Below are 17,931 nucleotides of genomic sequence, written 5' to 3' on the forward strand. Positions count from 1 at the left end.
TATTGGATAACAAGGATGCATTGCTGTTTATACAACTATTTCTGAACATTTTTGTGCTGCTAACTAAACTACCTTACATGCAGAAAGTAATAAGATATTTTAGAATACACTTTCACCAATCATCCGGATTCAGTTATTACAAATTTCTGTAGACGTTCCCATTTAATTTCCTGTCATTGGTATCACCTAATGTAGAGTCATACGTGTCCAGCTAGGATAACACTGGGTATCCGACAATGTTTTTTGATTGTTGTGGCCCTCGTGAAACTAGTACTCAGTGAAAAAATAATTTTAAGTTACTTTGGTCAGGTTACAGTTGACCAGCTGTCTGGAAACCTGTTAGCATGCAGCCAATAGCACATACTCTAATATCAGAAGAATTGTATCCACAGTAAAACTAGTCACACAACCAGTTACCTTTCTTGACATGCTTGGCATGTCCCTCATTATGCATGAGTCTTCACACCTCCAAAACACAAACTGATGCTTCAAAAGGGTCACAGCTTTCAAAATGTACAAATGAACAAACCTATGTATTGTCTTTCTTTCTATTCCATACATTGACATTGTTGTGCTTGTAATGTAACATAATGGAGGCTTGGTCCCAGCAATATAATGTACTGTAAAGCTTGCCAGTAGATGCCATGCCAACCACAGCCAGTGTGGAGTAAAAGTCTCTCTGTCGAAGGATTTATGGACATTTATAGTTCAGGGATTCTCTTTGAAATTTTTATAATATGGATAAATGTATTAAAGTGATTTGATGGACTTTGGAACATAATCTATCTTTTAAGGTTACTAAGAAGGAGATGAGTGTCACTGGTTTTCTGAGACATGTGGCAAAGACACAGCTCTTTGCAGAAGAACTTTAGGTGCACTTAACTTTTTTTACACTAAACTTAAAATTTAAGATGAAAATTTAGAATAAAGGCTATTTTGGAAATGTGAAATGCTACTTGTTCTTTAGTTGTAAGTTGAGTGGTTTTGTTTCTTTTCAGATAATTATTTAATTTTTTAACCCATGACACACGAGGGATTTCATTACTTCTATATACTGTCCATACACATTTACCTGTTAACACATTAAAAGACAGCTGGAAAAAAAAAGGAAAAAAAGCTTTATTGCCATCTAGATGTCTCTGATAGCAGCATGTCATATCAGTGACCAAATATTGAACATTTGACCATACAAACAAGTTTAGCCAGTAAAAGTAATATGATATGTAACAAGGAGCATACATTCAACATTTAGCTGCCCATACCTAACAAAAAGAAATAACCAATAGTAAAGTATGACAAGTTATAAATAACAGCCTAATAAATTGTGATTTTAACTCCATAGCATGAAAAAGTCAAAAGGGCTCCATGGACACACTAGCCTAAATATTAACAAAGAAAATAATAAAACTCACATGGCAGATATGACAACAATAGTAATGAATGTGGGAGTGTGGAGACTTAATAAAGTGAACCTGTCCTGCTTCTTCTCCAGATGTTTAAGATATCTTCTACCTGCATACACCTGCCATGTCAAACTGTATCACCAGTGTTTTTCCTTCACTGTAAATCTCATTTTAGCCCAGCTCATTTACCCAAATGGATGATTGTGTTTCGCAGAGAAGAATCTCTAAAAGAAAATCTTCCTATATAGGAATATATATATCATATACAGTGGCGTCCCTTTTTACAGGCAATCGATTCCTAAGTTCATCGGGGTAGAGGACTTCCTTCATGTTTGCCTTGAATCTAGTTTAAATGAAATACTCCTTCTTTTCACCAGCCACTGGTTCCCTGTGGTCCAGATCAGGGTCATCACCTGGAGCAAGTTCCCCTGTGGTTCTGTAGTCTCCTTTGTTATGACACAGGTAGCGGTAGAGGAAGAAACCTAGACCAGCAAGAGTCAGCAGTACAAGGACGATAACCACTATGGAGAGAACAAGAGACTGTGAGACACTGTGAAACCAGGTGAACTTTATGATTTGGTATAATCTCCATTGGTTTATCACACTGGCTAAAATGTTCAGAATATCTCACACACACAGTCTTGTAATATTATATCTGTAGCCTTTGTTGTGGAGCAATGTAAGAAGGCGTTGCCATCCTGATTGACATGACATTGATGGAAATTACCTCCGATCACAGTGGAGTCTGTATGACTGGGAAGTGCTGTCGTGGGACTCATTTCTGTTGCTGAAACAAGTATGTTAATATGAAAAAAGGTGAACACAGATTCTGCTCCTTGTGTGAAACTGCCTAGTTTTTTTTCACCATGAATCAGAACTTTTAGGACACTAATCTGATTATCAAGGGCTGAAACAGAAACAAGCCAGCACCTCAGGTTAAATCCTGCTTTAATTTGGCATCTATCTGACATTACACAATATCTTAAATCAGAGGGAAACCAACTCAGCAGGCCTGGAAAAGGTGAAGTGTTACCAAGAGGATAAACGTGGCAAATTTGTCAGTGAATGATATATCCTAACTGGGAAATAGCCTTTGATATACTGTACATATTTAATTTAGTCTTAGACATATGAAACAGTGGTATAAGGTAAACTACCTCAGTGCCACTTTAACAAGTTTCATGACAGCTGTTTTCATGACTAAACTGTGAGATCCATTGAACAGCAAAAACATGTAAGATAAAATATTTATGTTTTGTTTAACAGGAAACGAGTTCCCACCTTACCAGTTACGGGTGAAATGGAAGTCATGTTGGCTGGTGTCAGGAGTTGGATCTAGCAATTATATCAATAACATACTGTAAACAAGTAGGCCTACTTAGCGGTTACAAATGCATCACACTAACTGTAACTGACTCATTACTAATTCAATTAAGAGAGACACATGCAGTAATCAAGCGAAAACGTTCACACCGGTTACTTGTTGTCAATGTCACGTCACAGAAACAAAGTGAACAGCAGCAGGCTTTATAAACCAATTTCCAGCATAATCTTTATTCCCCAAAAAGGCTTTCATTCAAGTGCACTTCACGTTGAATTATGTAGGTACGTTAGCTAGTGAGCACAAAATACAATTGGCTTGCTCAATCAATGCGTTAAATAGTAATTACTCATTAGCTATCTAGCCTTCAAACTTCCTAGTTAGCTATCATGCAGTGTCGTATCAATCAGGCATGATTCATCACACGGTGATTTTGGTGAGAAAACTTACCTAGCCGTTGTCAGCTATGGCGTTTTTTCTAGTCACTGAACGCAATTCGACGGAGGCTCCAACAAAACTAAAATGTAAAAGTTACCAGCTACCTGGCTAACTATAGCAAGCACACACCCAACGCATCCAGAGCACGGGAAATTCTTTACTCAAGGCGTGCTGTTGGCTCAAACTTTTCTGATGCTTTTTTTTGTTTTCCGCGTTCGCAAAAATGCATGCACGAGTTTTTCCTAAATCCCGGGGTGTGACCTATTGTGTGGTACAGATGTGAAAAATGATTTTAAACCACGGCCGCGTTTTGTGCCTTTAATCGTGAATTATGTGGAAAAAATTATACTTCAATGCTCATTATACTCAAACTATATTCAATATTCAAACATCATAATTATTGTTAACACATTTTAAAGGAAGAGGGGAAATCAATTCACTAAAAGTAAAATGTCATATTTTCTTTATAAATTATAAAAATGTCACAAGATGATTAGATAACTGGATATGATTACTTCTCCAACCTTTGGTAGACTAAGAACCATTTTCAATTGTAGAGATACATTGGCACAAACTTGTGCACAGCAATAGTACAAATTATTTCTGAAATACATAATTTTCCTATTAAGAACATTACATTATTGGACAATGACAATTATTTTCCCACAGCAAGACATTTGGCACAGATTTTCTGATCTTGCTCCAATAGCCCTTTGTCATCTCATCTTGACCTCAGTCTCGATTATTTAACCTACAGCTTGCGCTGTGAACAGGATAAATACAGCAGAGCTATACACGTGGCATTGTGAATGATTTTGCTTCAAACATTATTATAGCTAAACACTATACAGATTTAGTTAAAGTAAATCATAATAATTTAAGTTTTTAAAATTAAAATTAGATCAAAATTTGCATGAACCTCTTGTTCAGATGGCACAAGGCACTCTGAATGCCCCTCTGATCATATGCAAAAGCAAACCATATCTCTTAGACTTCTGTTGTTCTGTCACCCTGCAATTCAAACAAAGCCGAGATACAGTTACCCTACAGTGGATTAAGATCTGTGTTAAAGGATTACTAGAAATTATTAGAACTGTATGTATTTGTTGGGTGTGGTGTGTGGGTCTTGCTAGCAGCTCACCTTTTGGATGCATGCAGAGCCATTGAGGTCATGGTCAAGGCTGTCAGAGACCTCACCATTTTTCAAACCATTGGCTTCTGGCAGCCCAAGGGCAACGGGGTTCTCAGAGGTCTCTTCAATGTGCAGCTTGGGAAGGTTTGCTCCAGAATGCTGGAGCTCCAAGCTCTCAGACTTGTGGTTGGTAACTTGGAGATTATTCTCTGTCAGAGGTGGGCATTCACCTTCTGTTTTCTTATCTGAGACAGTATAATGTTGATCTGAAGATGGCTCAGGCTGATCTTCCTTCACTCCCTTTTCTTCCTTCCCCAGGTTATTCTCCTCTACCTCTAAATCATGGCCACCCCCAGTGGCCTCTGAAGGGGGATCATTCCCACTAGGCTCCGACTTCTCCTCTCCCGGGGAACCATCACTACGGGTGGAGGCTGCGTCCAGTTCCCTGACCTCTATGACAGGTTCCTCCACGGGCTGGGACTGAGGGGAGACTGAAAGGGTGCTGCTTTGTGTCTCTTCATAGTGTAGCCTATCAGGGGACCTTAAGCTGGACCTTAGCTCTCGACTGGAATGGCTTGGTTTAGGACTATAGCTTGAATGGAAGTCAGAAAAGCTGGACTTCCATGCCTTGGGAGACATAAGTGAGCGTCTTTTCAAAGAGCCAGTTCTGAAAGGTAATGCGGAATAACAAAACATTTTAGCCAATAATTTGACTTAACCCTTGTGTTATCTTCGGGTCATTCTGACCCATCAGTCATTGTGACCCACCGTCGTATTGCGACAAATTTACCTCATACAAAAACAAAGTGAAGCATTTTCTTTTAACTGTCGGGCTGTCTCAGACCCCCCACATTGGAATGGTTAAAAGAAAATTATTTGTATTTGTTTTTGTATTGGGTAAAATTGGGTAAACACAACGATGGTTCGTTATGAACCTTTGGGTCATGTGACCCGAAGGCAGCACGAGGGTTAAACTCAACTTTGATTAAACTCTGATTGCATCTAAGGAATAAATCTGAATCCCACCTACCGCTGCAATCCTTTAACAACAAACACCTTGTCTGGATGTTGAGCCTGTAGATCTTTTATCACACTCTGTAAATCTTTGTTGAGCTGGAACAAAGTATGGTGTGACTTTAGAAATGAAACTAACATACAAACTAAAACTTACAAATACAAACATGTTGATATTTATACAAAATGTAGACAAACTGAATCAAATATTTTCAATCTGTAATACAAAGTTGATGAAAACCAACATACCGTGCTAATTTCTTTGAAGAAAATATCCCTTAGATTTGAAACTGCCGTAAAGACTGACACATAGCATCCAATGCGGCTTCAGAAACAGACAGAATAAACATTTGTTCAAAAACACTTAGGTGAGCTCAATGTTTGGGGATTTAATCATTATTTACACAGCTAATCAGATTAATAATCTTGGGGGAAAAAATATGATTTAGCTCTAAATAACCTCTAACCCAGTGTCCTTAATGTACCTGTCAAAGAGGACAGGGAGCTCATCTCTCAGTTCTCTGTTGATTCCTTCAAAGACATTCTGAGCAATGTTCACTTCATCATCTGCCTGCACAGAATGAAGCACACCATTATGTGTATTGGTCAAATGTTCATTTAAATCCAACCTAAATTGTGTGTTCTCTCTGACCTTGGAAATTTTATTATCATCTCTCTTTTTAGCAGTCTGTAGCGCCTCCAAGTGGTGACGGGAAGAATCATAGTCCACCAATTTCCTGCCTCGTTTAGCCACCCTCTCCTGCAAAATTCACACAAAAACAAATAAAGTCTTAGATAGGTGTGTGAGTGTGTGCGGAGGGTGTCACGGATGTGTCTACACAAATTATCCAGGTGTGTGTTTGCTCTTGACTTACCCTGACATCTGGAAACTGGCTCATATAAGACTCCATAGTACGGAGAGCCTGGTCTACCAGCTTTGTCTCATAGTCATTCCATAGGAGGTCCTCACCCTAATAAGGACATTAAAAAGGATAAGTTATACTTCCCTTTTTAGTTTTTCACACACAACTGTGAAAGGTACACCACTTTCCAAGACTAACCTCTACTATTGCTCCTAAATCTTCTTCTCCTTCCCAGTCACTTTCATAAACGTCAAACAGAGACTGGGAAAGCCGTTTTGAAGCTTCCCGCATTTCTGTAGAAAGTAGAGAGATATACTGTATTATTGGGCCTTGAGCACAGATGGTAAGGGTTTTAAGATGGAGAACTATTCACAATAGGGACATCGCCATATCTTAAACACCATAGACAAAACAAATGCTCACCATTGACAGTATTAATGTAGACCTTCAGGTCCTTGAACAACCTGTGCCCATCACTCTGAAAATGAAGTGGCACACACTAATGCATGCATTTGCTACTAAACTCAATTCATTATTCGGCGTGGAGACTTTCCCTAGTTGTCGAGTTTATCCGAACTAACACAAAATGCAGTAGAATTAGACACTACACTGGTAATGTCATATAGTGTACATTTTATGCTTTCATCAATTTCAAGTAAAATAGTCTAAAGCCACATTTACATACACTGATATACATTGTTGGTATTGTCTTTTTAGAGCAGTCTACATAAAGAATACCTGTTGGTCATTCAAATTTTGGAGGCATTTGTCAAATTCTTCATCTTTGGTTTCCACTGTCTTTCCTAGTTTTTGCAGGACCTGGTGAATACAAACAGACAAGCCAATCAGAACTCGTCAAACAGGTAGACCTCCAATAAATTGAGTGAGATCAAACCAATTGCAGAACCAAGGTCCTTTTGTAGATTTTATACATGGAAATATGGAAGGAGCTTGTAGAGAAGATTGTACCTTCTCCTTGCCCCTGCTCAGCTGCCTTTGGACTCGTTTGGCAAAGACCACTGCACCTCCTTTTGGACTGTTGCCCTCTGCCATGGTGTGTCTGTATCTTTTCTTAGTTCTTATTTCTATTTAGGCTTATATATATAAAAAAAAAAGTACATATATTTTTTGTAGAATACAGAACAGTTCAATCTTTTCCATTTAAAAAAGTATTTAGCCAGATAAAGTAAACATTTCACTTATGCATCAGCAGCGTTGGTCATTATCAAGGTAAATTTCGGCATTTTGTTCATCAACTGGCTTTTCCTTTTTTTTGCTTTGGATAATTACCCAAGACTACAATTCCCAGCATTCAAGGAGGACGCTTTAAAATTTTCTAAATCCTGTTCTGCACTTGTTATCTCCTTGTGACTCCTCAGAAGTTAGAAACAGCCCGCTTCCGCTCAATAAACATCACATGTGAAGGAATATACTGTTCCTGTAAGTATTATGCTTTTAAGTCTGTTAGTGTGGACAAGTGCGCGATGTAAGGAAAGGTCAGAAAATTGAGACAAGCAGCTAGTAATAGTCACATCCTACAAATGCCATATTAGCATGGAAGGAGTGAACTTTACACAGTTTATGTGACAACACTTGGTTGGACTGATGTTGGAATACCATTTACTTCTTCAGAAATTGTCGGACATGATAATGGGGAGCACGTTAGCGAAGTGTGCAGCCACCGACCTCGGTATCCAGTGGGCTGGTTGGGCTATAGCGGCAGCTCTCAAAACCGAAAAGTTCTATGATTTAGCAGGTAATGTTATTATCTTATCTTTTAAGGGAATGCATGAAGAATTTTGCTGCAGTGCCAGCCTCGATATTACAGTGCCAATGCCAATTTTATAAATGTGTAGCGTTAGTTGTCTAATTTATTTGTAGATAGCTTTTAATGATTTGCACGTTTAGAAAATGTATCCCCCCAAAAAATCATTAGATAACTTGTAACAGGTCATTGTTACAAAACCCAGTTATCTAAACAGCTTTATTGTGAAACAGCTCGAGGACTCCTCCTTGATTCTTTATTCCTTATAAGTAGGCCCAGTTTACGAGTGTGTGACTTAATAACGAGAATGGACTGACAGGCTAAAGTTGTTACACGCCGCGAACAGCAATTTTAATGTTTTATTTTAACGTAGCCTATGACATTTCGGACATGACACTTTAAACGCAGCAGTTGGCTTTAAAAACAATCCTGGCTTTAAAAACAATCCCACTCTGATTGGGTTATAGGAACAGGCCTTATCTATTCCCATATGTAAAAAAAATCCTGTAAAATTGAGATATAGGCGATAATATAATGAAGAGAAAATCACAACGTTTCAGAAATTACATTCTCATAGGTTATATAAAACTGCAACTTACCTGTAGAATGTCATTAATTAGCTTTTTTTGTCAGTTAAACAAATGAATGACACTCCTTTCACTCGTCTTCTTAGCTTCCCTTCTGTGTTCTGTGCTCATGGAAATGTTTTAGCCTACCCTTGAACTTTGGAGCCAATTGTCTGTAGGTTCTGGGTAAAATATTCATTGAACACGCCTTACTGTGCAACAAGTAGGCTATGATAGCAGTGTTGGTGGGCTGAGCCATGGTGCACCATGCCTAAGAGACAAAAGTCACATGCTAAACCATGATGTTATTTTGTTTTTTCAGGGTCAGGCACATTTATACTGCTTGCCCACTTGAGTCGTTTCTGGGGAGGGACCGGTCATGTGCGACAGAATGTGCAGACTGGACTGGTGACAGCATGGGGACTACGGTAAGACCCAGGGACCTCCATCCAGTGACACCCCCAAACTGTGATACCCACAATAAATAGCAGCAAATATATAAATGAATCTAGAGCACCAATTCACGTGTATACCCTGTATCTAGTCCTTATATCAGCTGGAACACAGAGCCTTGGTTGCTTCAGAGGATGTAAGTCATTAAGTAGGAACTTACATCCTGAGTTAATGAATAATGTTTGGGTTAATGTGAGAGCGGCTGCCTTGTTCTTTTCTGCAGGCTTGGTACATTCCTCTTCATGCGGATCCTGAAGGACGGCCAGGATCGGCGGTTTAACAATGTCAGAGACAGCCCAGGGACTTTCTTTGTGTACTGGAGTGTTCAAGGTACTTGGAGTTATCATGGCCGCCTCCTCACCCGTACATAGCGGTGATTTCCATAATCCTTGTGTAACCTTGTGTGCTGGGTTGGTGGAATCCACTCACTACTTCTCAGCATCCTGATCTTTATTAATGCATACAGCCAGATGTGCCAGTGACACTGATACCAGGCTCTAGTTTGTTAATTAGTCTTGAAAATCATGTTGTGCTTTGATTAATCAATCCCTCTTCCTTTCAGCTATCTGGGTGTTTATGACCCTGCTGCCCACTCTCATGCTCAACAGTGAAGGGAGAGATGAGCCCCTGGGAGTGAGGGACTATATTGGCTGGGGGATATGGGGCCTAGGCTTTGCCACTGAGGCCATTGCTGACCAGCAGAAGTGGCTATTCAAGCAGAATCCGGATAATGCTGTAAGACAGCTTAGTAATGACATTTGTAACTAATAAGAGAACTAGGAAACATCTTGGAAATTCATAGATGCTTTAATCTCTCCTGAATTAACTCACTGTCTTTTCAGGGAAAGTTTATCCAGAGTGGATTGTGGGCCTACAGTCGTCACCCAAACTACCTGGGAGAGGTCCTGCAGTGGTCAGGCCTCTGGGTCTCTGCTTCATCTGTGATGCAGGGTCCCCAGTACTTGAGTGTTGTGTCCCCTCTCTTTGTCTGGTTCCTGCTGCGTCATGTCAGTGGCATTCCTATATTGGAGAAGCAGGCAATGAAGAAGTGGGGCTCTGACCCTGGCTTTCAGGAATACATTAAGAACACTCCTCTTCTTTGGCCACATCCCAAGTTTTGATGTTCTTTGTCTTCTTCTTGGCTGATGCAAAAAAAATGGACATTTATTGCAGAATCGTTCTGTGCCCCATCCACCCAACATGGTTGTTCTTGTACCAAAGTTCATTCACACATTTAATGGTTGTACTATTATTTGTCAACATTGCTTAGATTGGCTTATTACATGATATAAATTATGACTATAAAACGTTTTTATCAACTTGATGCAGTTGCAGCACACATTGTTATATTTCACTGGTAATAATGATCAATTATTGACAATAAACTGTTCCAAATGTGATATTAAATGTGTGTTCTTTAAGTATTAACCATTATCAAATGATAAATGTATATATCAAATGATAAATGTATTTATCATTTGGGCTTACAACCAGATCTCTGCAGCCTTTCCATCAAACACAAGCTAAGTGTGGAACACAAGCTAGGTGTGGTGGGGAGAATCATCTCCCCACCTCCATCAGAGATACTGTCTCTCCACCTTTAACCCTTGTGTTATCTTCGGGTCATTCTGACCCATCAGTCGTTGTGACCCACCGTCGTATTGCGACAACTTTACCGCATACAAAAACAAAGTAAAGCAATTTTGTATTTTTGTAAGCATGCGTCAGACCCCCCCCCCACATTGCGAAGGTTAAAAGAAAATTATTTTTATTTGTTTTTGTATTGGGTAAAATTGGGTAAACACAATGATGGTTCGTTATGAACCTTTGGGTCATGTGACCCGAAGGCAGCACAAGGGTTAAGAAAAGGGTAAAGACACACTTGTTCGGGGAGTACACCAGCACTTAAGATTTGTTGGATCAGACATTAGCTTACTTCCTCCAGGAACACAATGACAATTATTGAGGGACTTGTTGGTTGCTCTTGTTGGTTAGTTGTAACTGATTTATCCCTTTGTACTCACTGTGAATTATATTATTGTTGCTTGCTTTCCTCCAGATACACTCTAGCATTTTCGAGAATCATGTTTCAATGTAATTTGTTTAACTACACGCTATTCTGGTTCTACCCTTTGGGACTTATTTGCTTTTCACAATGTATGCTTCAAGTTTTTGGCTACCCGCAATTTTTGGGGCTATCTCATTGTTTATGATCATTGACCTATGCACTTTTTGTAAAGCTCTCTCTTGGAAATGGCTTTGGATAAAAGCATCTGCTAAATGAATAAATGTACACCCAGAAGTCTGTAAGATAAACAACCACAGGCAGCAGTATTGAGGAACATTGCCAGGATAACAGTAAAGTATCAGTAATGAAGGACAAAATTAAAACATTTTTTAAATGTACTGTATTCAGCATTTTACAAATCACAGACTCCACAAATCAGTTCAAATGTCACAATTTATATTGCATTGTCTGCCTATCATGATGGTTAAAAATGCAATGGTGATAAACACCAGTGATATAATCAACCTCCTTTTATGCAAACATCAGAGGGCAGTAAATGATCATAAAGATCCAATACAATGCCAACAGAACATCAGTAATATTCTGTTCATATTATGACAAGGTCCAAGGACCATTTGGAGTGTAGCCTATAGAACACTCAATATGAAAAAATATGAAATGTTGTCCTTTAAAACATGCAATCTGCACATTAACACTCTGTATAGCTGCTTGCTTACTACTATACATATATCTGATTAATAAATCACTCAAACTTTACCAAGTTGTATGCTGCTAAACATCTTAAAATCAGAATAAAATCACATGCTGTGGCTTCACTGATACAAACAGAAAATGAAACATGTCCGGTCAAAATAAAGTTATTAATTTGCCTGACATTAGAATGCATACATTACAAATACAATAGAATTGTCACATGCAATCTTACTTCAACAGCTCAACTCAATTTCAATGGTTGGCAGTTAAGTCGATTTTTCAACTACTGAGTGACACATGAGTTGAATAGTATTTTGAATTAAACATTTTTTTACGCAAATCAGGCAAAAATGCCAAAGCATACAAATTCCTCTTACTGGAAAATCACAGCAGACCACAAACTGTACAAACATTAGTCACTGGTTATGATAGTAAAAGAAGAACATCTAAAATGAGAGCCCAAAAACGAAAGCTTTAAAAACACTGGCAGTTGTATTGACTTTGGCTGCTTTAAGGTCAGACACACAAAACATAACATCTCTTACCATTTTGAAATATAAAACACACAAAAAGGAGTTTATAGTTGCTGTAGAAGCACTGTTGGATTATGTGGAATGTAGAAAAGTAAAAAAATGTATCGCTGAATATTGCAGGGTTTCCCGGCAGATGAGCTGCTCTCCAGATGGATTCCTGCTTTGGATTACTTGAGGAGTGGCGAGGCAAAGAAGTTTCCTTGGCGAGAAAATCCAACCGCAGATTTGCTTTTACTCCCAAATCTGGCAACCGCAAACATTTGTTGTGGTTAATCGAATTAGGAAGTTTGAAATGTATTCAATAAAATAATCAGGTTAAAATGCTCAAAATGTATATATTCACTTTTGCCAGGGTCAGCCAAATCTGATATTTAGAGAAACATTAATTACACTAACAGTCTAAACACAATTATTGTGGATAGTGTTTGCAGTCTGTAATCATCTAAATTTTACTGGGTATTTTTATGTTCTCCAGAAACAATTGAAAAACTGGGTGACAAGGGACAGGCAGGCCCCAAATATAAATCTATGCTGTTATACAGACTACTTTTTCATATGTTGTACTTAGTTATTCTTTGTTGATATCATCGGTGTCCAGTTGTCTCAGGTGACTGCTTAGATGAACTGCAGTCAGGTTGTATAGGCACCGTAATTGCCTCGTCACCTCATTATGGTTTTATGGACAAAGTGTGCTGGGAGCTGTTTGCAACTTAAATGTGTGCCCTTGATATATAAGCCTTTAAAATGGATTTTGGCACATTTGACAACTTTTTTCACAACTCTTCTAAGGCGATTTGACAAGTGAAAGCTGTCCAGTGGAGTACTACATCCAACATGTACACTATCTGGTAGCAGCTGTGGAGAGTGCTTACTTGGGTGTCTTGGTCAGAGTGGACTTCATGCGTTGAGACAGGGAACTGGTAGACGGGGTCTTGTTCATCTGGTGCTCTGGAGTGGTGAGGGGCCCCAGCATGCTCACTGTGCAACAATCAAGGAGAAGAAGAAGAAAGTAAACACTATAATAACACAAAAATCCTTTTTTTTTAATGCAATCTTGATAAGTTTAAGCGGTATGTCCTACATACATAATGAGAGTTTTACGGATGAACAGGCTCTCACCTTTCTGGTCAGGAGTGGCATAGCAGTTGGCATTCTCAATGATCATGTGGTCTGGGTGGGGGTGCTCCTGGTCCACCATCATGAACTGGCTCCAATACTCCACTGGCAGGGCCAGCAAACGCTCCACAACCTGGAGGAACGGGGATAATACAAGAAATATGAACTGTTATCGCCTTCTAGAAATTACAGCATATTGCACCATCGTTATTCCCGGGGAAGCTTAAGAATGCTCCAGGCCAAAGAATAAAAGACGATGAGAAACTTCTGTTAATCAAATATAAGGACGATGGAATCCTGTGATGTTTAGTGGAGCAGTACCATCAGTCAAAACAGGCCATAATGCTGTTTCTTTGTGTCTAGTACCTTAGGCTGGCGTTTAGTATCTTGCAGGATTGTCATAGGGTCTGGGTCAGGCACTGCATGAGCAACAAGGGTTGGTCCAAACACCCTAGCCAGATTGGTGATGTCCATTTTTGTGTCCACACTTTGGGCGACTCTGAAAGACAGTCGTCATTTTATAGCATTTTACATTTAGTCATTTAGCAGACGCTCTTATCCAGAGCGACTTACAGTAAGTACAGGGACATTCCCCCGAGGCAAGTAGGGTGAAGTGCCTTTCCCAAGGACACAACGTCTTTTGGCACAGCCAGGAATCAAACTTGCAACGTTCAGATTACTAGCCCGATTCCCTAACCGCTCAGCCACCTGACTTATCAAATTATTCTTCCCATTGAAGTACCAATAACACAATGGCAGCTAACCGCTGTAGATGAATGATCAGGAAGGCTAAGGTGTCCCTGTTGGCCTGGGGCAGGTCACTGATGGTCTGGTACATCAGGGCAATGCTGTTGTCCTCATCAGCTAACTCTGAGGGAGAGGACAGCATGTGAAGACAACAAGGAAACTTATTAAGAATACATAAAGGGGATGTTGTGACAGAAGTACATAGGTGTATGATAAAAGGAACATAATAAAGTGACTGGCAAAGAAATTATCATTCAAGATTGCAATAGCAAAGATCATTTAGCAGACACTCTTAAGCAAGACGTTAAGCAACCAAGACAATTCAAACCAATTCATCTTTTCTCTGCCCCAGTCTGAAGTCTGGACCTACACCCACCTGCTGCGTCCATGAAGGCACGGTTCAGACGGAAAGTGAGGAGAGGTTCCTTGAGGTTCCTCAGGAAGTCCTTAAGGAGGCCTGTGATGGCATGGATGTCATCCACCTTGCATAGCAGAGGAACAGTCTTGCCACGCAGGAACTTCTCTTTCAGATCCTTTACTGTGCGGTCTGAACCAGATAGGCGGTACAGCCCCACCTGGATGAAAGCGACATAGTTAGGTTGTGACACGTCATGAGCAGAGTGCAACAGAAGTTCAGACAGGAAACACTACTCACCTCATGCAGCCCCCTCTGCTCAATCTCATTGACACAGTGCACCACCAGAGAGGGAATCATAGGAGATGTGGCAGAGACATAGTCAGCCAGCGTGCCCTGGACCAACACATAGCAAGCCAGTTTAGTTCATCAGTCACCCATTTCATATTCCATAAAATGTTAAGAAGACATTGGTTGATTAGGAAATTGTTCCCTGTACCTCTCCTATTTTGACAGGAGTGCCACCGAGGTTGGGGATGCAGGGCAAGGGACACCTTTCACGGCACTCAGGGTGAGTAACAACTCTGCAGTCACGGCACTTCAGGGATATCTTCCCAAATTTGATCCTCTTACCACAGGGCACACATGACTCAGGCTTAATAACCTGTTCAAGAGAAGAAAAGCAGTGCTTGTTAAAAGCCAATATAAAAGACTTTGATAAACGGGTTTATTTATGCTTTTGCCTCCAACACAGACAAAGTAACAACCAGTAACCAAAACAAGAATGAAAGCGACAAGCGTTTTAATGAGAAAGCATTCACTACAGAAATGGTTTCTCCCTTAAGCTAGAAATGAGTGATATTCAAATCAGACTCCCACCGTTTTAGAACAGAACTCATGAAGACGAACGCCCCCATTGCTCTGTGGTGTGCTAGGTGCCCTTGTCTCTCTCTCAGGCCTGCTGGGCTGTTTGAAGACGTTCTCAGACTGGACAGACTCAGAGTCCCACTCCATGGCGCCTTACACATGCAAGAGGGATTCATCCAAATAGGCTCACAATACAAGCAAGGGTTATGAAGACATTTAATTTCAGTGCAATACAATGTGGTGGACATCCGGTCCAGTTTTATCTGGTCTCACCAGTCATTCTCTTGCTGCGGGTCCAATAGGGAACAGCCTCGATAGTGGAGATGGCCTCCACAGGTCCTCCATCAGCAGGCACAGTCACTGTGGTCTTGGCAACAATAGACTCATTTCCCTGTCACAACAAAGAGAACATTGATCAGTGAATTTCTAAATACTTACAAGCACAGAGTCTCTCTTCTGCCATTTACTGTCATACATATTTACCCTTTCCGAAGTTCTGCCAGTTGAACGAGATCTTTTGGAAGCACATGGTGGACCATCAATATGGTTGCGGGATGAGCGCTGAAATAAAGTTTAAACACATTAGCTGCTAATAAACAATCTATACTTGTAACAAGTGTTGTGTTAAAGAAATACATTAATTCACCCTCTTCTCCCGCTTCTTGAGTCGCACGGTCCTCACGACAGAGGAGTCCCAGTCCTGCAATTGATTCACACAGACCCAGTTCAAACAGAGCTGTGGCAACTGACCCTATTATTGCTGTGGTCTGCGCATAAGCAGAATGGACAGTAAAGAAGAAAAAACCTCACTTCTTTGCTTTTTCAAACTTACCAAGGAGTCATCGGTTTTATCATAGCTGATGTCTGACAGAATGGAAGCTGATTCATCAATGGTGGTCAGTCTACAGAGCAGAGAACCCCAACTTAAGAATTAACTTATCACACATTAACTAAAGAGCTAGTCTATCAACACCAGACTGAAACAATTCAAGTATTCAAATGATTGTTATGGTACTAGAAAGATCTCAGTTTAAATCATAACAGAGCAGCAAACGTTTCGAGGTCTGCGTCATCGGTTCCTGTAGACTCCAACTATGATTGTGGATCCTTACCTCCGGCTTGTGTTGAGGTTCGGTGGTGCCTGAGAGCGAGCGTTGAGGAAGGCCAAAGCTGAGCGCTGCTCCTCGTTAAGCTGGATGCTGTGGCTGGACCCCTCAGTTATCAGCAGTTCTCTGATGAGTTGGATTTGACGATCCTGTAGCAAAGCAGACACAGAGAGTTTATTGGGTGAGGAGTTTGTATGTCTCCTGAGGAGTGACCGGTCTTAGGAGGTATAACCAAAACAGAAGAACCTAACAGTTAATGAAAGAAGCTCTCCTTACCAACTTTTCACAGTCTGCTTCAGCCTTCTGGCGTCTGCGGATTTCCACATCGATTTGATTACGGGCATGCTTAAGTTGGACCTCCAAGGCCCCCCTCTCTGTCTCTGCCTTGGATAGCACTTCCTTACACGACCCCAAATCTTGCTCAACCCTGAGCCATCTACGACGACAGTCCTCAAAGTTGACTGCCATCTGAATGAACTCTGAAAAATAATAGAAAATGATAAGTGTTATTTAATAATGTCGAGGTTGATGAATTGCTAGATAAATTGATGATAGATAGCACTAGCTATTTACTTTCCAAACACGTTGTAAAGGGTGGCCAATGTTTGCCAAATCAGTAGTTAACGTTACTTACGGGGCTCAATGCTCTCATTTAGGATGTCAACCTGGGACCTCAAATTATCGAACACGCTGTGCAGATTTAGCACAGCAGTTTCCATGATAGTCTGAGGAAGTCACACAAACCACCAATAAACATATATTATGACTAGCCTAGCTACTTTAGCACTTCAGCAAGACTTAAGCATTTCTTTACAAAATCCGGGAAGTTGTGCTAGACTAGCTAGCCTTGAACCTCTTAAATAGCATGGCAAAATCTCGGTACAGCAGAGCTAGGTAACTGCTGTAGCACAAACTGTTTACAATTAAACTGTAGCTAGCACTAGCTATTCGCATGCTAGCTAGACAATAAAGCAAGTGCGATTTAGTCACTTACCAATGTGTACTCTCCTCTTGGTGATGGCAAAAACGTCCCACACAATTATAAAATCCTGTATAACATATACACCTCAGATTTTTGCTGCTAATGTTCTATATTGTCTAGCCTAAAATGTTGGGAGAGTGGTGCTCAGCCCTGGCGAATGTAGAATCAGTTCAGCCGCCTGAGCGCGTTCTATTTCAAATTTAGTCCGGTGGCCGAAACAGCCAATCATATCACCGTTCTATGTGCGTCGGCCCAGACTGGGCTGGGATTCCTAAAAACTCCTTTATAGGAAGCGCCCCCTTATTGCAGGTCTGGGAATTGTTACCACTCTGTCCCTTGATGAGGGCGAAAATGCAGTGTGGGCAAAAATCGGTTTTAGTACGCTTAAAGAAATTATGAGTATGTTTCATTGGACTCATCTAAAAAATATATAAAGACAAAAGAGGTTAAGTTAACTGTAAATAGCTTACTGCTGGGACGATCAACACTCGACCAATAATAATAATAATAATGCACACACAGTAAGGATAATGACGGCTCTAAATAAT

The 17,931-nt window shown here is 40.2% G+C and overlaps 3 protein-coding genes across 4 annotated transcripts; 1 reads left to right on the forward strand and 2 right to left on the reverse strand.

Moving 5' to 3' along the window:
* Positions 1-1,102: 1,102 nt before the first annotated feature.
* Positions 1,103-8,633, reverse strand: bin2a (bridging integrator 2a). Its single transcript, XM_062458954.1, has 15 exons — positions 8,526-8,633; positions 7,141-7,256; positions 6,910-6,990; positions 6,595-6,649; positions 6,370-6,464; positions 6,184-6,279; positions 5,961-6,068; positions 5,794-5,879; positions 5,558-5,633; positions 5,325-5,407; positions 4,304-4,961; positions 3,175-4,173; positions 2,690-2,738; positions 2,131-2,190; positions 1,103-1,924 (listed from the first exon to the last, which is right to left on the reverse strand). The coding sequence occupies exons 2-12, from the start codon at positions 7,222-7,224 to the stop codon at positions 4,150-4,152; spliced, it is 1,446 nt and encodes a 481-aa protein (XP_062314938.1). The 5' UTR covers positions 7,225-7,256; positions 8,526-8,633; the 3' UTR covers positions 1,103-1,924; positions 2,131-2,190; positions 2,690-2,738; positions 3,175-4,149.
* si:ch211-210c8.6 (uncharacterized) lies at positions 7,495-10,355 on the forward strand. Of its 2 annotated transcripts, XM_062458957.1 has the most exons (6): positions 7,495-7,611; positions 7,804-7,927; positions 8,825-8,930; positions 9,179-9,285; positions 9,518-9,690; positions 9,798-10,355. In XM_062458957.1, the coding sequence occupies exons 2-6, from the start codon at positions 7,816-7,818 to the stop codon at positions 10,074-10,076; spliced, it is 777 nt and encodes a 258-aa protein (XP_062314941.1). In that variant the 5' UTR covers positions 7,495-7,611; positions 7,804-7,815; the 3' UTR covers positions 10,077-10,355. The 2 variants fall into 2 exon arrangements, with proteins under 2 accessions (XP_062314941.1, XP_062314940.1); XM_062458956.1 differs by lacking the exon at positions 7,495-7,611 and having other exon boundaries at positions 7,618-7,927.
* Positions 10,356-11,335: 980 nt separating this feature from the next.
* Positions 11,336-17,607, reverse strand: racgap1 (Rac GTPase activating protein 1). Its single transcript, XM_062458959.1, has 17 exons — positions 17,396-17,607; positions 17,036-17,126; positions 16,678-16,880; positions 16,408-16,550; positions 16,128-16,197; positions 15,942-15,995; positions 15,779-15,856; positions 15,569-15,686; positions 15,308-15,447; positions 14,928-15,092; positions 14,729-14,824; positions 14,450-14,648; positions 14,091-14,196; positions 13,693-13,825; positions 13,330-13,459; positions 13,083-13,188; positions 11,336-12,453 (listed from the first exon to the last, which is right to left on the reverse strand). Exons 2-17 carry the CDS (start codon positions 17,118-17,120, stop codon positions 12,378-12,380), a joined length of 1,902 nt encoding a protein of 633 aa, XP_062314943.1. The 5' UTR covers positions 17,121-17,126; positions 17,396-17,607; the 3' UTR covers positions 11,336-12,377.
* Between the last annotated feature and the right edge of the window lie 324 nt (positions 17,608-17,931).

This window comes from Osmerus eperlanus, chromosome 4 (assembly GCF_963692335.1).
Source record: "Osmerus eperlanus chromosome 4, fOsmEpe2.1, whole genome shotgun sequence".
Lineage (NCBI taxonomy): Eukaryota > Metazoa > Chordata > Actinopteri > Osmeriformes > Osmeridae > Osmerus > Osmerus eperlanus.